This window comes from Mercurialis annua, linkage group LG8 (assembly GCF_937616625.2).
Source record: "Mercurialis annua linkage group LG8, ddMerAnnu1.2, whole genome shotgun sequence".
NCBI lineage: Eukaryota > Viridiplantae > Streptophyta > Magnoliopsida > Malpighiales > Euphorbiaceae > Mercurialis > Mercurialis annua.
The window spans coordinates 39,227,486-39,250,697 of NC_065577.1; the positions used below are offsets into that span (position 1 = coordinate 39,227,486).

General features: G+C 33.1%; 1 protein-coding gene across 1 annotated transcript; it reads right to left on the bottom strand.

The window, feature by feature from the left end:
- Positions 1-6,220: 6,220 nt before the first annotated feature.
- On the bottom strand, positions 6,221-7,160 carry LOC126661207 (uncharacterized). The gene has a single exon (XM_050355022.2). The coding sequence runs from the start codon at positions 7,139-7,141 to the stop codon at positions 6,404-6,406; it is 738 nt and encodes a 245-aa protein (XP_050210979.1). The 5' UTR covers positions 7,142-7,160; the 3' UTR covers positions 6,221-6,403.
- Between the last annotated feature and the right edge of the window lie 16,052 nt (positions 7,161-23,212).

The following is a 23,212-nucleotide window of genomic DNA, read 5'->3' on the forward strand; positions in this document are numbered from 1 at the left end:
AGATCAAATAAAGAATAAAGTGCATAATATGATCGATATAGAAGATTGATTATGATCCTTAAAGGATTAAGATGTATTAGGCACGATCAAATTGTTTGATATATTCCCAGAAAGAGATCCTCAGGAAGAGGACTTTGGGAAAGAAGAGTTATCAGACGAGTTCGATGTCGAGAAGTACCGGAGCGAGTATTTCTGGTCCAATGTACGGAAATATCGCAATCTGAGGAAGGATGCAGAGATAGCCAATGGTCAGACACGAGTGGCTCTGATCAGGTTAGGAAGCAAATGCGCTCCTTTCCACAAGGAATACTACCAGTGGAACAGTATTCCACTAACTTCCTGCGTACAGTCGAGGGATTGCCAAAGGTACATGGCGTATATGATAAAGTATAAAGACGCAAAAGTAGATTATGGATTATAAGAAATTAGTTAAAGTAAACAGAGTTAAGGAAAGTACGGATAACCTGCGTATGTCGCAAGGAACTTGATAAGAGTTATTGAGAAATGAAAAAGAGAAAGTCACGTGGAAAGATGACGAGAGGATCATATGGATTAAATTCTATGTAGTCGTCAACGCATAGAAACAAAAAGGGATAAAGATGATAGAGTCATATGAAAGGATCCATTGACAGTTAAGATGTCAGTAAGGGCACAATAGGACGATATGTAAATGATCGAGAATGCACTACATCGATAATTTAGGCAAAAGAATTGTGACCCATTATTTAATTAGTAATCGACGTTCAGAGTGCCGAAACAAGAAATATTAAGAATACAAGATGCGATAGAGGTGATACCCGCATATGATCGGCTTTACAGACGGCCATGATGATAGTACAATACGACAAGATGATATATATACGATTAAGAACGCACTACATCGAGAAAATTAGACGAAGAAGGCCACAACTCTCTATTAATGATCGATGTTGTGGATATTAAAAGCAAGTAGTACACGATGTACAAGATGCGCTGAGAAGGAAAACAAAGAATGCAATAGAAAATGATCAAGAAACACGATAAAAGCGTGAATAGAGAACGCAAGAAGAATACCATAGGATCATAGCATTTAGACTATTAATCCTATTGATTAACAAAGGACGAGAAGTCAAAGAAAGTTACGGAGAAGTACGTCTGCAGTATGAGCAAAAGTAGGAATAACAAGTGAAGTAGCAAGATCATGAATAGTAGTGAGAAGTAAGTTTAACACTACGTGATAGTAAAGAACAATGGTTTGTAAGCTAAGAGCCAATTAAGATTGAGAATTGGAAGGGAGGAATAGATAAGAAAGAGTTAGATTATGATGAATAAAAAAGATCAAATATGGAGCAAGTAACGATGTCATCAGAGGACATTCTGATGCAAATTTATGATTGGAAAAGGATTAAGATCCTCATTTAGGGATTGTAAGTAAAGAAAGCTTACCAAAGCATTAGTCACACGCTGTCTTATTAAAATAAGAATTCAGCGACTTATATGACAATCCTATCTGGTTGAAGACCAGATTGATGAAACAGATTGATGTAAGGTAAGAAGAGACAAGGAGTTTCAAAGAATAGTACGTCATGCTTAAGAAAAAGAAAATAGATCAATGGATATGCAAACAAATAAAGAGGTATACGAGATATCAAGATGCAAGAAGAAGGTTAAGTATGCTTTACAAGAAAGGTGAAGACCTCATAAGGATATGTCCTGAGGATTCACCTCATGGATAACCATGATTAACGACGATAAAGAAAGAATCTTCATACGAGAAGTAAAGTGACGAGACAAAAAGAGAATAGTGGATAATGGGATAAAAATCCCAACATAATGACAAATAAGAACCAGACCGTGATGACGGCCATGTGGAAGAGACTACAAAAGTAAAGAATTAAGAACGGCAAATCGTAAATACAAATGAATACGACTAATGTCGTCATAAAAGGGAGATGTTGAATGACAAAGATTATCGTCTTTAGTAATAAGACGTCATTAAGACGAACTGCCATTGGATTGCAATAAGAAACTAAAAGTTCAAAGAGATAAAAATCAAAAGTGAGGTTGTCAGTGATAACTGACATCAAGGTGCAAGAAGTACAGAAATTGGAATGACGATTCCTCGCGCTGACCAGCATTAAAAGACGAACATGGTATTCCTACTATGAATACAATTCTAGATGTAAAAAGAGGGATTAAAGTAAGTAAGAAAAGTATATGAAAATTCGAGGACGAATTTTTATAAGGGGTGAAGAATGTAATACCCCAAAATATTTAAGTATTTAATTGGACAATGTGTTCAGTCCTGATTCGCCAGGGTGGCGATATTGGAAATAATTTTCAAGAAATTAAAGTGAATAAGCTTTTAGTAGGGCGGTTTTGGGAAAGTAATTATGCGGAATTTAATATTAAATTTTAATTCTAAAGTTAGAATTAGAATTAGAAGGAAAAATGTTAAGAAAAGCTCGAAATAAGGTACATGGACTAAAGTGGTAATTTAGCCACTACGACTTAAAATGAAAATTATTTCGCCAAGGTCCGCGAAATGTTTTATAGTATATGTGGTAAAAGTTTCGGGTCAATCGGAGACCTTTTAAAATTTTGACGCGGATGTGTTTTGGGCTAAATTGCAACTTTTGAAAAGTTTCAAGGACTAAAGTGCAAGTTAGCCAATTAAACCTCGAGAATAACAATTAGAGGATAAGTGACGGAAAATAATAATTTTGGGACTAGTATTATTTATTTGGATATAAATAATACGTTTAAAGCGGATAATTAACCGTTTGGTTAAAATAAAAAGTTTAAAAGAGAATTGGTTTAAGTTAAAGAAATGAAGGATTAAAGTAGTGAATTAACCAAACTATATATATGAAAATCAAAGGAATCAGATGAGGAAGAGTTAATTGGAAACTTACAGAAGCTTAGGGAAAGAAAGAAAGGAAAATGACGATCCAATACGATCCGTCGCCGCTTCGCCGTTTCTCGTCCGTTTCCGACGTTTAATAGCTCGAATTGATCGTATTCCAGAGGCGAATCACGGTAAGCTTGTCGTTTTACCGTTTAAACGGATATATTTTAGGTTATATCGATTCAAAGTTTTAGGCCACGAAACGATTATATCGTTTTAATCGATATTAGAATTGGATTATAGTGTTTTGAGCTTAGATTAAGCGTTTCGGATGTGTTTGGAACGTTTTCACGCCGGAAGCACGTCGGAATGGCCGAGGGCGAGTGTTACGCGGGCGCGTAACAAAGTTACGCGGGCGCGTAACAATGTTACGCGGGCGCGCAAGTACTTTGCGCGGGCGCGCAAGTAGACTATGCGGGCGCATAGTTTACGTGAAGCACTTATACGATATTTTCGCCCCGCTATGACCCCGTTTTCCGACTTTAAGTACGTCGGACATTAAAAGTGTATCACGGACCCCGAAAATAAGAAATTTGGATATCGAACATAATGAGTTCGATTAAAGTTCCGAGATATAAGGAACCTAAATTTAAGAATTGATAAATATGAGATATGACGAATGTCTCGAGTAAGTATTAGAATACTATCAAAGTTAAGAATCGTATTTGAAATACGATTATGTTAACCTAAGTTTATAATTTAGGAATTTGAATACTAAGCCCACGTTTATGAATTAAACGTATAGGTAACTCGATTAAGTAACTGACGTACCGACGAGGTACCAAGCCAGTAGCTGGAGTGGTTATGTGATTGGACAACGCAAGGAGCTTACGCTTGCGAGATTATAGTAATGCAGTTTTGGATAGCGGTCACTGTGAGTGGCAGTTTACTTTCGCGTATTATTATTATTATTAAAGTTATTTTCATATATTATGAATATTATTATCAATACATCGCATTTATATGATTTGTTCGTATAAGATGTTATGTTCGGTGAATTTGATTATATGAATGTTGTTATATTCATTGTTCTGAATATGAATATCTAGTGCGCGATCCGAAGAAACCAACTACCTATTGGGTGTCAATAGGCTGTGTGATCACCAGTATTTGAGTCAGTCTAGCGTGTCTAGATTGTCTATGAGATTACGAAATGCGCATACGATATGAATGTGATACGAGTGAGAACTCGGTTACGGTGTAACCTGAGCCCCGTATCTAGTGGGTTGGACCCACCAGTGAGTTGGACTCACACTTTGAGATTAAGAGATTGGTCGCGGCTGACGTGGTTGAGTGTGAACACTCCCGGGTCGGACCACTTGGATCAGTTTAATTCGAGTATTCGGAGTGAGATAAGTTCAGAGTTTAAGATTAGGGTTTCGGTCGGATCTGCTATCTATGAATATTATGTTATTTTCATATTATATCGAGATAAATATATATATGATTGAGTATGCGATGTGTATTTGATAATACCGATAATAAGTTGCATACTCACTCAGTATTTTCCCAAATACTGACCCCTCACTCTGATATTTGCAGGTATTAGAAGTCGGATCAGACAAACCATCTCCACTGTGCCAGAAGTCATTGGACTTGCACAAGTATGAATTCCTAGAGCTGCAGTAGTCAGTAGGTGTCAGTATTAAATATACATTTTGACTTCAAATAGTATTTTATATTGTAAACCCTAATATGATATTTTAATATCTATAAATACATCATCTAAAAGAGTTTTTATGAAAATACTTATATATAATATTATACTTTTAATTACGAAAAATTATTAGTGGTTTTAGGCTTGCTACGGGTTTTGGAGCTACCACTCCCATTCCCTAGCGCCGGTCTCGGCTCAATAATTTGGGTCGTGACAAATATGCATTGGATAGATAGAAGATAACAAATGCAACGAACCTTAAACGCATGAAAATGCGAACGACACCGTTATAGATGAATGATTCAAAAGAAAGACTAGTGGTAACAATTGTAACTATTGCAACAAGAATACAAAATTAGAAATAGCGATTCTACGCGCCAATCATCATCGTGAAACAATTGAAGATCAACCGTTGTAAAGAATGATAAGGTTATTACCGGACGAAAGTAATTAAGTTATATGAAAATTCGAGGACAAAATTTTTATAAAGGGGAAGAATGTAATACCTCGTAAGTTTGAGGTTACGAAAGTGGGCAACGTGTCACGTTTTGAACGACCGGAGCGATGAGGATATAAGATTATTAGTTAAATAAAATAAGACCCGAGTAGGCCGGTTTTGGAATTATAATAGGAAAATTTGGATATTAGAATTCAATAAAAGAGTGACATCGGAACTAAAGGAAATCGTAAGAAAATATATAGAATAGAGTTTAAGTCCCAAATTGGTAATTATTATTTTAATTCTCGAGAATCATATTTAGAAGATTATCAACGAGAATTATTAATTGTGCAAGTAGTATTATTTATTTGGGTATAAATAATACATAAGTATTTGAGTTAGAGCAAATAATTGATCGTTCGGTTTAAAATATTATTTAAATTAAAGAAATAAGGGACCAAAGAGCACTTTTATCCATCATATATTCAGCAAATGCATATGAATTGAATTTATATGATTAGAATTAATTTTCCATTTTCTTCTCAAATCAACAACTTGGGACGAGCTAGGGTTCGCTCGTATCTCGTCCAGTATCTTATTCGGGCGAAGTCCGTATGGACATGTTTTTAGGCAGGTGAATCTCTTGGAGTTCAGCCATGTTGATATATCACCGGTTTTGTCTGGACGAGTCCTGAGGTAGGCTTCGTTAGCCGGACCTCACAAGACTCGGTTCATCATTACGGTCTTGATAAAACATGTTTCCGTCAATTATTTTTAGTGTCATTTATACAAATGTCAGTTGAAGGTATTTTTACTATGTTAAATAACATTTTCAAAAAATGTCACTCAATCAATATCATAATACACCATTTTTATTGTAGCGACTCCTTATGTTTGAGCATAATAAACAAGCATGTATCCAAGAAAACAAACTATCGACGTATTTATAATGGCAATAATTTGATACTGAGATACGCATTATGCTTTTTTTAATAACATGAGATTATATATCCAATCAATACTAGTGATAAATTACCTGCAAAGCTGGATATGCAGCAATTCATCGGTCACATAAGTAATTATTGACATAATATATTTGAAATAAATAAATAAATTTTTTTATTTAGATATATAATTATAGAAGTTGAAAGTTACATGATTGAGTAAAAAATTTATAATATTTACTATAGGCAAACACAAAAATAAGAAAAACATAAATTGAAAATTTCAACTAATAGACGCATCATCAAAATTTAACATCTATTATTCTTAATTTTGTACAAATGAAATCTCTCCAAAAACACGCAATACAAAAATAAAGAAAATTAGTACACCACTCTCAAACATAAATAAATACTATAAACAAAAGGATTATTCAAATAATTAAATAATCCACACGAACCTAAACTTAACCTAACTTTTAATTATTGGAGAATAATTGTTCCGCAAGAGCAAGAATCAAAGTTGTTGGATTCCCAAAGATAGCAGAAATTATTAACATAACAACGGTTCTTGCCAATTTCAACAACTTTTTCACCCTACTAGAGCTCCCACTTTGCCTCACTATTTCTTGACTTGTGTTCATACTTTGCAAATCTCGGCTACTCGACTCGTGTGTCACGGTTTCTTGTCGATTTCTCCAGCTCTCGACAATCAATTCCTTTATACAAGCTACATGATAACAATACTTACCGCACGAAGAAACGTAGCACCAACCTTGCACCCTCTTCGCGATATCCTTACATCCACATTTCAAGCATTTTGATGGCAATTTATCGCTTAGGCATATTGTAACGCCATCCGCAGTTAAGGCGCGTTGGAGTTTTATGCAACACGGATGTAAATCATGAGGACGCTTGTGATTGCATTGGTATACAAACCCTAATATATCTTTCCCACAAGCGTCGCAATATCTTTCGCCGTGTTGTGGAGCTTTTGAATGAAAACTTAGGTTACAATCCTTCAAAAACGGATGGTAGGCGGATTGAGGAGCGTTAGCACACTCGTCGTGGAGAGAAAAGTTGCATCCTTCGTACTCGCATTCGTAGCATAAGCCGAACCCTCGTTCTTTGCACCCATCGCATTGATATGGCGCTTGAGGATCCTTTAATATGAGCGGATGTGGGTGGCTAAAATGGTTGATTTTACTTAATCTCATAATTTGATGAATTAAATTATTTAAATTGCGATGAATAGTAGCAATTTAATCCCTGCACGTTGAAATATTTTAGGCTTAGTAAGATGCTGATAAATAAATTCAAAATTGTCTTTTATTATATATAAACTTGATCACCAAAAACTAAAATGCAAGGACCAAATACTATTCTGTACTCATATGCTAGAAAATCAAAACAAAAGTAATAGGGTAAAGTCAAATTGAAATGAAAACAATTTTCGATTTTTTGCTTAATGGTACTAAAAAGTTAAATCTTTTTAATTTTTTTTTGTAAATCTATCCAAAAAAATTAAAATTTACAAATTTGTCTTGATAATTATGTTGCAATTTTATTCAATTTTTTTCCCAATTAATTTAAGGTTGACAAAATCCCTTTAATTAGACAAAGACAAAAATAAAATAAAATTCATAGAGTTTTACATTTAATTTTATAAAAACCAAGTAACTAGGACTATTTAAGTTTTTCAAATTTCTGCATACAATAGAAATTGAATATTAGCAAATGAACAAAAAAAATAAAGATATGAATGAGCAGAATATATTTACCTAAGAAAATATTAAGCAGAAGGCTTCGAGAGAGGGCTTAATTATATTTCTGAGTTGGAGTTCAAAAACCGTTGGAAATATATATAGTATATCTTAACCGACGTAATGCAGGAACTAGGAAATTTAACCTATTAAATTATGTTAGCACTAATCATGATATTAGAGTCGTCAGCTAGGTGATCATACTTTAGTGATGTAATTTAATTACCACAATAATTCATCTCACAAGTTTTCTTAGTTTTGCTGAGCAATTTAAATATATTGATGAGGTAGCGTAAGTTTATAAATTGGAAGACATAAAATAAATTACAATACAAAATTAAAAAAGAATTATTATAGCCCCTAAACATGACATGTGAAGTAGATTTTTCAATCAACCTCAAATAAGATCAACGAATTTTATCTCTCAAATCGTGTGAATAGCTAAATATATTAGGTCGCAGTATATCGCTAGATAAATTTTATGAATTTTCTTTTGGATAAATTTTATGAATTAACCTCAACATTAGCATTTTTTTGGAGATATTTGACAAACAATAATATTTAATAATTTTTTTCAGCTGTTTTTAATTTTAATATAAATTTATTTCATATCTAAAAAGATCATGCAAATAAAATATGACAACACATATAGTAAATAAAATTAATAAAATAATTAAATTTAGTTATTACATAAATGTTTGATTATTATTAGTTTTATTTTAAAATTTTAAAGATAATTTGTTGAAAAGGCTTTACTAATTCAATAATATAGAAAGGACAAGAACTCTAAATGCATTCCTTTGGCACAAGTGAGATTGTTAACTAATTAGTTTTGTAATGTTGAAATCAATGTTTTAAAACCCGGACCGGTGTTAGACCCGGTGAAGTCACCGGTTCAAGGTTCAACCGGTTCAACCGGTTAAACTACCGGTTGAACCGTTCAACGATCTAAACAAATTTAATAATTTTTTTAGTTCTGTAACATATATAGCTTTCAACTTTTACCTTTAGATTTTATGTTTTTGGTCCTATGTTACCTTAACTTTCGGACCCATGGAGTTTGGGCTTTTAACCAATTTATCACAATGTAATTCCATCCATTAGATATTAAAGAATATAAGCCCTCATGTCCAAAAAAAAACAAAAGAATAGAAACCCTAATTAATACTAACCAACAAAAACTCAGCAAATATGAAAAGAGCAGCGCCGCATTTATTGAAACATAAATTCTTGTATTTCATCTAATTTTCTTTACAAAGGAAGAGAAGATTAAATAAAAGAAGGCGGCAGAATTTCTTTTCCATATTATTATGCTTTAGAAGTGATAAAATAGCGAGGTGGTACAATGGGTTATTGAGTTAATTGCGGTTAGATGGGATTGAAATTGATGTAAACTTAACCGGCCGGTTATGAAGGTTGAACCGGTTCCCGGGTTTCCGGTTATTGACGGGTTTTTCCGGTTCAAACAGGTTGAACCGGAAATCCGGTTATTAGAGTATAATCGGACCGGACAGGCATCCGGTTTCCGGTTTAACCGGTTGAACCGGCCGGTCCGGTCCGGGTCTTTAAACACTGGTTGAAATCATCTGTATTTCATAGTATCAAAATGGTCTTCAATTTTTTTATTTTTCGGAGGGGTCCAGTGTCCCCTTTGGACCCTTAGTAAGTCCGTCCTGGTTGGGAGTATATTTAAATCTTTCTGGACGTAGAGAGCATATTTCATTTTGAATGGCCATGGAGATTTAATCTTTATAATCTAGCTTGACCAAGGTTTAAAGCAAAAAAATTGAGCATCAACCGGCTAAAAGATTATTTTATTCATATGTTGATTAGTACTGTTGGTGAAATTAACAAGTAAGGATAAGGCTCAAGGCCGGCTAATTAACAAATTAAATAATAACGTAAAACTATAAGAAATTGAACATATAATAGTATAATACATTACCAGGAAAATGGAAAAATAACATTTATACCCCATTTCCTATCTAATAGTACATTACTGCCAGGAAAATACATAAAGAACGTGTTAAGCTACGGCTCAATTTCTCTTCAATTTAATTTTGTAGTTTTAGAATGTGGTTGTTTTTGAAGAAAGTTCATGAAAATTCAATCAACTTTACTAAATCAAAATTTTCCTAGCATCTCTAAACTAGAATCAATTTTTAAACATAATTCACATCTCTATACAATTTAACAAGAAATTTTCTTACATATATCATATATTAGTCTTCATCTTTTCGTAATTATGACCACATTTATTTAAGTACTAGTCGTAAGCCCGTGCATTTGCACGGAATCTAATTAATAATTATTTATAAATAATGACTAAAATTTCATAATTATGAACTAATAAATAAGTATTTTATTTATTTAAGAATTACCTATTAATAATAACTTTTAAAAAATAAATCATCAATCCAAATAATGAATTTTCGAATTGAGAGAAATATTGAGAGAGTTATTCTCACTATTTTTTAGATTCATGGATCCAATTCATAGTTGGAAATTTATAATAATTATCTATTAATAATAACTTTTGATAATTAAATAAGTGTTTTATCTAAGTTGGGAATTTATGAGAATACTCATTTGGTCATTTCAATTATATAAATACTAATCGTTAGGGGTGTAAATGAACCGAGCCGTTCGCGAGCAGCTCGGTGTTCGGCTCGATAAGAGCTCGGTTCATGTTCGTTCGTATTCTAAACGAACCGAGCTCGAACTTGATTTTATGTTCGTTAATATAAACGAGCCGAACATGAACATAGTGGTGTTCGGCTCGTTTATGTTCGCGAACAGCTCGAATAAGAGTTCATGAACAAACTCGTGAACGAGCTCGATTAAGAGTTCGTAAACAAGTTCGTGAACGAGCTCGTATATAGTTCACGAACAAGCTCGTTTAGAAACTCGATTAGGTGTTCGTGGACTAATTCATATTTAGATTAATTTGTATAATTATGTTTCTAATTTATTCAGCTCATATTCGTGAACAAATTCGATTAGATTGTTTTTTATTATTCAGCTCATATTTATGTTTGTTCGTTTAAAAATTCGTGTTCGTTCGTTTATCCGCTAAACAAAAGGGCTCGCGAACGAGCTCGTTTAGTACTTATCGAGTTCGTTCGCGAGTTCGTTCGTGAACGAGCTCGTTTAGTACTTATCGAGCTCGTTCGTGAGCTTGTTCGCGAACTTGTTCATTTAGCGGTTAAATGAACGAACACGAGTTGAACACGAACCGAACATGTAATACCCCGTAAAATTTTACATTTTATTACATTTAAATTCCGACATTTTTCCGGTCGTTTTGAAGTATTTTCGATATTAGTGGTTTGGTTCGAGTTGGTTGGATTAAGGTTGATTTTAATTGATTAAACCATTTGTTTTTTTTAAATTTATTTAAAAAAAAAAAAAAAAAATTGATTTGGACCATTCCCGTTCGGGAATTGAAAGTCCCGAACGGGAATCTCCTTTTTTTGGGCCTGGTACCAGGCATTCCCGAACGGGAATCATGCCCTGAAGGGCCATTTCCGTTCGGGAAACACGCAGCCCGTTTGACCCCTTCGCCCAGCCCTTTTCGATCTCGTTTTCGGCCCGTTTCCTTGCGTTATTTTAAGTCGACTTCTAAATAGAAAACCTAGATCACACTGCAAACTAACCCTAGCCGCTTTTCGTTTGTTCATTCGCTGAGTATTGAATCCGTTATCATCCTCCAAAGATCGCTGTTCAGTAAGTGTTATAATTCCTTTGATTTCCAGATTTTGTTTTGAAACGGCATTACGTAATTTGAGTCGTTCTCATTCGTTTCTAGGTCGAAATCAAAATCATTTTGTCCCAGAGACTCTAGACTCACGACTCTACGATTCCCCACCTTGGTTTCGCAAAACGGTACGTAATCGACCTCGTTTCAATCGCCGTCGTTCTATCGTTTTTAAGTTATTTTCAGTTTTGAGTTCTAAAACGATACCTTCGTTTTTAGATCCGTTCGCAGCCGTTTCTAGATCGATTTCGGTTCCGTTTCTTTCCAGCGATAGAAGACTCATTACTCTACAACTTTGCTTTTGGAATTCTGTCAAACGGTACGTAAATTTTCCGTTTCAATCGCCGCCGTCTCGCCGTTTTATATGAATATAAACTGAGAATGTTTTATAAGGTTACTGCCGTTTGTTTGAATTCTTCATGAGCATTGTTTATGACTTCTTAGGATATTAGTTTCGTGTTTAGATGTTTATTTCCTTGAGCTCACAATGATGGAGTCCTTGCTTGATTCTTGTCTTCGGTTTTGAACTCTTCGTTGTTCGTTTTTGAGTTATACCGAGATCATTGATCTTTGGTCTTGATCTTGATTTCATTTTGCTTTGTTCTAGTCATAAACTTGATTTAGTGATTGATTTATTAAGGGTTAGGGTGATAAGTGAAGTTGTGTTGAATCATTGAAAGCTTGAAATCGTTTTTTTGTATTCTGTGCATGGTTGGGTTATTAAGTGTTGTATAAATGGAGAAGATGATTAGGTGTTGGTGTTTAATTGGCTAGTTTGAATTTGTTTTGGCTAATGGTTTGTTTTGGTCATTAAGTTTTTGTGACTAAAATATAATGGTTCCTAAACTTATCTTTTAACTATTTGATATTGATTTTTGATTTTTAATTTACGAAATTGGTTTCGACTTATTAATTAGCGATTTAAATAATATTATTATTTATAATTTGAAATTAATCCGGGCATTAATATTTTAAGTTTAAATTAAATATCAATTTAATTATAGTTATACATAAAATTTTATATTGACTATATTAAATAAGTATTGGGGATTTTATTTTATTTCAAAGTTTATCAAATTAATTATATTATTTTTTTGGGCATAAAAATAATATTTGAATATTTAAAAATTAAGTTAATAATTATTATTAATTATTATTTAATTGTTAAATTGATATTTTTGGCTTAGGATGCCTTTGAGATTAAAGTTATATTTTTACTTTATTTTGTTATTTAATTATTTGAGATATTTGCCGGTATTATTTAATTACTCGGGTTTCAAGCTATTGAGTTCTATCTGGATATTGATTAATATTTTTGGTAAATATTAAATTATAAACTGCGGTTTCTAACTCTGGTTTTATGGTTGGGCCGGGTTAGACTTGGGTCGCCCGACATGTGGAATTAGCTTGGTAGTTTTAAGAAACTCGGCTACTCCACTATTTGAGGAATTGATTTTATTTATCAATTAAATATTATTTTAATAATATTTTCGGATTGTATTTAAGTGCGAACTCAATAGTCTTGAATTAATTACGGCATTATAATTTAGTTGAGAATTGTGTTTCTCTGTGTGTTATTTAATTGTCTGATTAATTGTGCTAGTCCTACGTGGTGTCTAGTATTCTTAGAGTTAGGGGTTGGAGCGATTTTAACGTATGATTTATTTTTAGACTCTTCGACTACTCGCGCTCCGGAGTCGAAACAGGGTTAGCTGTTTGCCAAGATCACGTGGATAAGCAAGCAGTGAGTTTGTACTTACTATTTACCGCTGTATTAAGTAAATTGTTATTTTAATATTATATATATATACTGTACGTATATTTCGAACTGTTTTTATATTATGGCTCTTAGTTGGAACATGCTACCTAATGGGCATCATTAGGACTGCGTGCGCACCGGTAATGATCTGGGAAAGGTAATTATGGTAATGTGGTAACTCGGTGTGAGCATAGCTCTCGGGACCAAGTAGAGTAACTCGGTGTAGCTCGGCTCTCGGGACTCTAGTATAAGTGTGGTCAGTGGTAACTCGGTGTAGCTCAGCTCTCGGGACCAGACCTGTTGGATTATGTTTATTATTTAGAATTGTGGATTAAGGTTCCAACTATTATTCGTAATATCGTATTTAAACGTTTTAAACGTTTTAAAGGTTTTTCACTTAATAAATGTAGATAGTGGTATGAACTCATCTCAGTATATCTGACCCCGTTGTTTTCCCAATTTTCCCCAGGGTTATGATCTGAGAGAGTCTGGTGATCTCCGCATTTACTTTTCCTCGGAGGTTCCATTTATTTTAGTAGAACTGTAAAACTGTTTTATTCTTAGACCGCAGTAGTAACTAGAAGTCTTTATTATTATTATTTATTTTGTCGGATTGGTTCGACTGGTTATATTGCTCTGGCATGCTGTATTATTTACATTAATTCATGATGAATCTATTTTAAACTCGGAGTTGATTAAGCATGCTATTTTAACTGTTGATTATTATAACTGCTAGTTTAGGCTGAAGTCTCGGTTGCCCCCGAGCATTGGTTTTCTGCAGGTTTATGTGTTTATGAAATAAATGAAAGGCTAGCTACGGGTTTCGGTACTACATTACCCATACCCTAGCGCCGGTCGCGATTCATGAAAATGGGTCGTGACAAACTTGGTATCAGAGCTTTGGTTTCAAACCAAGGCCATTTGCTTGCTATGTGTTTACTCTGTTAAGTATGGTTGTGTCTTAGGAACTACTGCGGAATTAGGATTCGTGTCTTGTCTTTTAAACGTCATCATTTGTTTTCAAACCTTCAGCCTACATCCTATAGGTGATGTCTGTCAGTCCTTATTTGGTATTGATGCTTTGATTGACAATTTATTTCACTTGGATGTTAATCGCGGTGTTTTATCATGTTGAGATTATTTTACTTGGGTGATTATTATTGCTTTTGATTTCTCGGGAAATCATAGGTTGGTAAATTTTCCTAAAGACTCATACTTGGGTATGATGTTTGCTAAATTTATGGTAATGTTACAGTTATTTTACGTGATGCGTTGAACTGCTTTTGCTTTGTAAATAAAGTACATCTTGGCTTTGGCCTCAATTGTTGATGTTAAATGTGATCGTATGTTGGACGTTAGCCTTATTTTTTTCAATTAAAGAGATTTTGGGTTAAACCTTAAAACGTGTTTGATGGTCATGCATTGTTTGACCACATGTTGATTTGGAGATTTTTATCGAGAATATTGTTTATCCGATTTGTATTTCGACATAGATTTATAAGAGAAGTTTAATTTTAAATTCTTATAAGGTGGTTTTGGTTGAGTTGCTAGTAAATATTTTGAAATATTATGTTTGGTCTAGTGTTAACAAGCGATGGTTTCAAATGATGTTTTATGAGATAAGTCATTGTTTTAAGAATTTAACGTTGAGGTTATTTTATCATGCTGTAGTATGCCAGCATTTTAAATTTTTGGGATTTACAGAATAGATGTTTGAAATCAAAGATTTCTCACTTGAGTTTTAAATTACCGTTTAGCGGTTGGGTTAAATTGAGCTCCCAAAATTTGAAGGGATGGAAATTTTATTAAAATACTTTTCCGGATTTACAAATATTTTAAATACGTTTTATAAACGATTGTTTTGGGTTCGACTTGGGTCACCCAAATTTAGGAGTTGAGCTTGGTAGTTGTAATGACTCGGCTAGCTCGATAATTTTATTGTCTGAGATACTTGGGTATCCATTTTAAAGCAACTGATTAATAAGAAAAGATTTTTTTTACAAAATGTGATTTTGTTTTAACCTTGGGGCTCAGCAAAATTTGGAAGTTTTCGTATTTGTTTTAATTTCAAAACAAATTTTGAAGCGTACTATTAAAGGACGATATATTTACATGGTAAATTTATAATGAGATTTCAAGGAAATGTTGTGGCATATCCTGATTTTTTTTAAGAATACTTGAGTAAATTGTGTTCAAATGGCATGGGTTCGTGGTTTTTGATTTTCAGATTTGTTATCTTGTGAACATTATTTGTGTTTTATAACTCGCTTATCTGTTGGACTAAGTTGATTGTTTTAGTTTTGTCTCTTCGTGCGGTGTAGCACGTGAGATGATCTAATCATGTGGTTATGGTTGGCTTACCTTGATGTATAGTTTTGACCTTTGAGTAAGATCTTCTTTTAAATCTTGTTTCCCTTTTGTTTCGGTTTTGGGTTGCGCGGGGCTTTACTATTTCTGTTTTGTGGATCGAAACCCTTGGGTTTCGATATCGAGGAATACAAGGGAGGTATTTCCTTTGGATTGGTTGATGATTTCTGATTATCCTAGGATGGATATTGCAAACTCTGAACCGAAAAGATAGATCGGTGTATTAATACACTGTTGTTTCCATCAAGTTTGGGAATGCGATGCAAGAGCTGGCGGTAAATTTTATAGGAGCGTATTTTACGTGCTATTTTCTTTGATTATGATCAGTTTGAATTGAGGTTAGATAGATACTTTTTTTAGTGGAGTTGTAATAAGGTTATAAGGATGAGTTGCTTCATAGCATCAAATTTTGGCAGGTTGCAAGTACGGAGTTTGAGGAATATTTGAAGGTTATCGAGTGCACATCTCACAGAGTGTAACGTCTAGCAAAGGTTTTATTGTGAAATGAATTTCAAAGATTGATTTGTTAAAATATTTGATATTTTTTTTTTAACACGTAATTGTGCCCAGACATATCATGAACATGCATTTTGAACGTCACGAATAGGTTTGCATTGAACACAGAGTATGTTCACTAAATATAAGATAAAATAATAATTGATACATGCATAATAGTACATGCATCACGTGCATAGAAATTATTAGGGTTGGATGCAACTCTTTGGGGATGAGAGATGTCATCACCCTGGCGCACAATTATGTAAAATGGATTTTATCGATAAAGTGTTTTGAGAAAGATGTTTTGAAACAAACTCGTGAGTTCCTTTGAGGTAAATGTATTTATAAAGTTGTGAAATTTCAAATGATTTTGAAATTTGTTACCGAAGGGTAGCTAGACAAATACTCTGTGATGATGGTAATGATTATTGGACGTTTGCGTTGTGAGAGATTGGTCTGTAGAATCAGAATCTTGTGGTTATGAGTAAAAATGATTTTAAGGTTGTACTCAAGACATAGTTGTGCTAAGAGCGGTATAGAATATTTGGAATGGAAAGCTTTCGTGATAATTTTCGATTTGTAATTCAAGGATTTATGGATTTAGGATATTGGTTATGCTCATGTGCGTGTATACACTACGTTTTTTTTTTAAAAGAAACTTTATGTTTTCAGATTTGAAATTGTCCATGTATTTTGGTGTATGGATATACGGTACTTTTATAAACAAGAGAATTACATTTGCTGATTTTATCTTTCTGAAGAAAAGGGAGAAAATTTTTGTCAAAAAATTGATTCAAAAGGGATAAGATATTTTTGTCTTGAACGATTTCTTCAATTGTATTTTGTAAAAAAAAAAAATAAATAAAATAATTTAAATTAGATACGATTTAAATTTTAATGTATTGAAACGTTTATATTCACTTTGAATATGAAGAAATTTGTCACGATTCTACTTTTACGAGAAAAAGTATAAATTGATGTTAGCAAGTTGGTTTAAAGAGAATATAAAAATTTTTGCCAATCAAATTGTTTCATAAATTTGCAAATGTATGAAAAAGTAAGGAAAAATATCGAATTCAAATTGTGGAAATTTTGAAAATTTTCAAGGGGTTTAGACCGATGAATTTTTAACGGTAAAGGTATTTCGTTTTTGAATGCAAAAGGAGGTATAAGACATAGAGTCTTTTAAACAGGATGAAAATTTTTGGATATAAAATATTTTGTATTAAAAGATTTTATACCCTCAATGGTTGGTTTTGAGCATAACTAACAATCCGGTCGTACTAAATAGGTTGATTGATTCTGTTATAGAGGGTATTATCGTAATAATGGATATCGTTGGGTCATTTGTTGAACCCTTGGTAAGGGTGACAAATTTTATGTTGTCAGATGCAGTCAATGTGCAGAGTAGTCATGGCGTTATGTTTCTGAGAGATTGGAAGAATCATATTGATGGATATTATTTACATTTGGTATAAAATTTATTTTGTATTCATGAGAGATGTTCGCTTTTCCTTGAATTGCGTTATGAGTTTTTGTGTTGTGGATTCACAAGTTTATAGTATTATCGAGCTGGTACCAATCGTTAGGATTAGATGATTATTATCATGTTTGTTATGGAACCGAAATATTATCTGAAGTATATTGGGTTTTGTTAACGATTATTTTGATGTCGAGACGTTATAAGTGGAAGTAAGAAATTGTTTTAGAACGATAGATTTTATCAGATATGTTGCAGTACCCTTGTTTTTGTTGAGGCAAAAGAGTTTGGAATTGTAAGAACTATAGTCGATCTTAGTGCCTGATCTTACATATTTGATATTTAGGATTTTATAATAGATGAGTTTCTAGCTGGTTTGGAAGCCACTCCGGTATAGAGAAATTGTGACTCTCAGTTGAAATATTATGTTATTATTAGTTGGGGCATCTATTGCTAAAAACAGAATTTGGTGCATGTGTGTTGTGATCGCTTATATTGCGAGCCAGTGTCGGTTATGCAATTGGAGATCAGATCTTAATTATCCTAGTATATTAGCTGAGGGTTGGGTAGTAGAGCTTGTTGTATCTTAGTTGAACTGCCCTAGAGTTATGTTATCGTTATGCCTAGTGGAAGTTGTGTTAGTACTTTGGTGACCTTTGAATGTGTTCAGTTTTTGCAACTGAAGGTTTTGAAGTGTTTTGAGGGGCAACCTGTTAAATTTTGCTTACGCGCGTGCGTATGCCGTTGGACATGGATTACCATCAACGACAGTGGATTGGTTTCTTGGTTTTGATCTGTTATTTAATGACAGAGGTCGTGTGCAGTTTCGTTATATTTTGTTGTCCTAATTTACGATAGGTATCTTGTGGATGTGTTTTCTTATCGGCTTTGTACATTTTGTTTAACTGGATGTGTAACTTTATGTTATGTGGTATGTCGATAGTTTTATTTAAATTCGAGGACGAATTTTTAATTAGTTGGGGAGAATGTAATACCCCGTAAAATTTTACATTTTATTACATTTAAATTCCGACATTTTTCCGGTCGTTTTGAAGTATTTTCGATATTAGTGGTTTGGTTCGAGTTGGTTGGATTAAGGTTGATTTTAATTGATTAAACCATTTGTTTTTTTTAAATTTATTTAAAAAAAAAAAAAAATTTGATTTGGACCATTCCCGTTCGGGAATTGAAAGTCCCGAACGGGAATCTCCTTTTTTTGGGCCTGGTCTCGTTCGAGACCAGGCATTCCCGAACGGGAATCATGCCCTGAAGGGCCATTTCCGTTCGGGAAACACGCAGCCCGTTTGACCCCTTCGCCCAGCCCTTTTCGATCTCGTTTTCGGCCCGTTTCCTTGCGTTATTTTAAGTCGACTTCTAAACAGAAAACCTAGATCACACTGCAAACTAACCCTAGCCGCTTTTCGTTTGTTCATTCGCTGAGTATTGAATCCGTTATCATCCTCCAAAGATCGCTGTTCAGTAAGTGTTATAATTCCTTTGATTTCCAGATTTTGTTTTGAAACGGCATTACGTAATTTGAGTCGTTCTCATTCGTTTCTAGGTCGAAATCAAAATCGTTTTGTCCCAGAGACTCTAGACTCACGACTCTACGATTCCCCACCTTGGTTTCGCAAAACGGTACGTAATCGACCTCGTTTCAATCGCCGTCGTTCTATCGTTTTTAAGTTATTTTCAGTTTTGAGTTCTAAAACGATACCTTCGTTTTTAGATCCGTTCGCAGCCGTTTCTAGATCGATTTCGGTTCCGTTTCTTTCCAGCGATAGAAGACTCATTACTCTACAACTTTGCTTTTGGAATTCTGTCAAACGGTACGTAAATTTTCCGTTTCAATCGCCGCCGTCTCGCCGTTTTATATGAATATAAACTGAGAATGTTTTATAAGGTTACTGCCGTTTGTTTGAATTCTTCATGAGCATTGTTTATGACTTCTTAGGATATTAGTTTCGTGTTTAGATGTTTATTTCCTTGAGCTCACAATGATGGAGTCCTTGCTTGATTCTTGTCTTCGGTTTTGAACTCTTCGTTGTTCGTTTTTGAGTTATACCGAGATCATTGATCTTTGGTCTTGATCTTGATTTCATTTTGCTTTGTTCTAGTCATAAACTTGATTTAGTGATTGATTTATTAAGGGTTAGGGTGATAAGTGAAGTTGTGTTGAATCATTGAAAGCTTGAAATCGTTTTTTTGTATTCTGTGCATGGTTGGGTTATTAAGTGTTGTATAAATGGAGAAGATGATTAGGTGTTGGTGTTTAATTGGCTAGTTTGAATTTGTTTTGGCTAATGGTTTGTTTTGGTCATTAAGTTTTTGTGACTAAAATATAATGGTTCCTAAACTTATCTTTTAACTATTTGATATTGATTTTTGATTTTTAATTTACGAAATTGGTTTCGACTTATTAATTAGCGATTTAAATAATATTATTATTTATAATTTGAAATTAATCCGGGCATTAATATTTTAAGTTTAAATTAAATATCAATTTAATTATAGTTATACATAAAATTTTATATTGACTATATTAAATAAGTATTGGGGATTTTATTTTATTTCAAAGTTTATCAAATTAATTATATTATTTTTTTGGGCATAAAAATAATATTTGAATATTTAAAAATTAAGTTAATAATTATTATTAATTATTATTTAATTGTTAAATTGATATTTTTGGCTTAGGATGCCTTTGAGATTAAAGTTATATTTTTACTTTATTTTGTTATTTAATTATTTGAGATATTTGCCGGTATTATTTAATTACTCGGGTTTCAAGCTATTGAGTTCTATCTGGATATTGATTAATATTTTTGGTAAATATTAAATTATAAACTGCGGTTTCTAACTCTGGTTTTATGGTTGGGCCGGGTTAGACTTGGGTCGCCCGACATGTGGAATTAGCTTGGTAGTTTTAAGAAACTCGGCTACTCCACTATTTGAGGAATTGATTTTATTTATCAATTAAATATTATTTTAATAATATTTTCGGATTGTATTTAAGTGCGAACTCAATAGTCTTGAATTAATTACGGCATTATAATTTAGTTGAGAATTGTGTTTCTCTGTGTGTTATTTAATTGTCTGATTAATTGTGCTAGTCCTACGTGGTGTCTAGTATTCTTAGAGTTAGGGGTTGGAGCGATTTTAACGTATGATTTATTTTTAGACTCTTCGACTACTCGCGCTCCGGAGTCGAAACAGGGTTAGCTGTTTGCCAAGATCACGTGGATAAGCAAGCAGTGAGTTTGTACTTACTATTTACCGCTGTATTAAGTAAATTGTTATTTTAATATTATATATATATACTGTACGTATATTTCGAACTGTTTTTATATTATGGCTCTTAGTTGGAACATGCTACCTAATGGGCATCATTAGGACTGCGTGCGCACCGGTAATGATCTGGGAAAGGTAATTATGGTAATGTGGTAACTCGGTGTGAGCATAGCTCTCGGGACCAAGTAGAGTAACTCGGTGTAGCTCGGCTCTCGGGACTCTAGTATAAGTGTGGTCAGTGGTAACTCGGTGTAGCTCAGCTCTCGGGACCAGACCTGTTGGATTATGTTTATTATTTTAGAATTGTGGATTAAGGTTCCAACTATTATTCGTAATATCGTATTTAAACGTTTTAAACGTTTTAAAGGTTTTTCACTTAATAAATGTAGATAGTGGTATGAACTCATCTCAGTATATCTGACCCCGTTGTTTTCCCAATTTTCCCCAGGGTTATGATCTGAGAGAGTCTGGTGATCTCCGCATTTACTTTTCCTCGGAGGTTCCATTTATTTTAGTAGAACTGTAAAACTGTTTTATTCTTAGACCGCAGTAGTAACTAGAAGTCTTTATTATTATTATTTATTTTGTCGGATTGGTTCGACTGGTTATATTGCTCTGGCATGCTGTATTATTTACATTAATTCATGATGAATCTATTTTAAACTCGGAGTTGATTAAGCATGCTATTTTAACTGTTGATTATTATAACTGCTAGTTTAGGCTGAAGTCTCGGTTGCCCCCGAGCATTGGTTTTCTGCAGGTTTATGTGTTTATGAAATAAATGAAAGGCTAGCTACGGGTTTCGGTACTACATTACCCATACCCTAGCGCCGGTCGCGATTCATGAAAATGGGTCGTGACAGAACATGAACAGTATAAAATTTAAACGAACCGAACATGAACACTCTGTTCAAAGCTCGATTGAACATGAACCGAACATGAACACCTTGTTCGCTAAACGAACCGAACATGAACACTCCAAAGCTCGGCTCGGCTCGGTTCATTTACACCCCTACTAATCGTAGCTCCTCGCATTTGCGCGGAATAAATATAATTTTTTCTTGAAAGAAAATCAAAATCTGTAAACTAATTAAAACTTACTAAGATCAAAATATATTCTAATAATATCTTCTGTTCCGCTCTTTTACATTTTGATGTTATATTATACTAACTTTTTTTTTAATACTGATACAAATTTATAAAGACTTTGAAATTCAACTCTTTTAGATAATATGAATTTTGAATTATGCCTTAAATATTGAATGATCGTTAAAAAGAGTAACTGATTATATTATATATTTTTTATAATTATAAGCAATTTGTTATATTTAAACTTATTTTAATAAAAATATGTAAATCAGTCATACTTGATTTTATAATTTTGGAGCTATTTTTTGAGTGCTTTTTATAAAGTTTCATCGTTACTTAGTAACGTCCAATTTAAAAAGTCGCTTGTAAATTTAATATTTTTAAAATTTAATTTATTTTTATCTTTGTTCGGTTCTTGATCAAGAGCTTCCTTATTTGAGAGGTTGATTTCTGAAAAATCTGCTTGAACATTAAGCTGGTTAATTTTCTTACATATATCATATATTAGTCTTCATCTTTTCGTAATTATGACCACATATATTTAAGTATTTTAAAAAATACTATTACTTTACCCGGTATATTAATTATGTGAATCATGACAATTGAAGAAGTAGATAAAAATGACCTGGTTATATTAGTTTTTTTTTGATAACTATTTTACAGCGATTGTCTTTCTTTTCGAAAGTTTTGTTGTTCTTTCTTTATGAAAGATTGTTGTTTTTATGGAGGAGTTTGTGAGTTTTCTGTTAGACAGAAAATGATTGGATCTTATCGTGTTAGAGCAGTTATGTAATTTTGATTTTATTTTGTAAGGCGATCTGCGAATCAAGGTTTACATCTTGTTCCATGTCAGGTCATTAGAAACGGTTATACCCTTTCTGAATTCTTACACCTGTAACTGCTCTTTATTATTAATAAAAGATTGTTCGATTGTCAAAAAAAAAAAAGATAAAAATGACCTAATTAATAAAAAAAAATATGGGTAATTGATTCTAACCATGAACTTTCAAAATTTTTTTCAGTTACTAAACTTTTTTTTCTTTTCGATCATTGAACTTTCAATTTTTTCATTTTAGTATTTCCGGCCAAAAATGCTTAGATGGCATCCAGAAATTGACATGTGGCAATCAGATTTTTCTAGTTTTATTTTGAAAATTTATCATATATACATAATTTCACTTTAAAAATGAGTTTTTAGGTCAAATTATGCATATATGTCAAGTTTTCAGGTAAAAAAAATTAATTTCGGCTGCCACCTAAGCATCATGGATTTAAATAACGGCC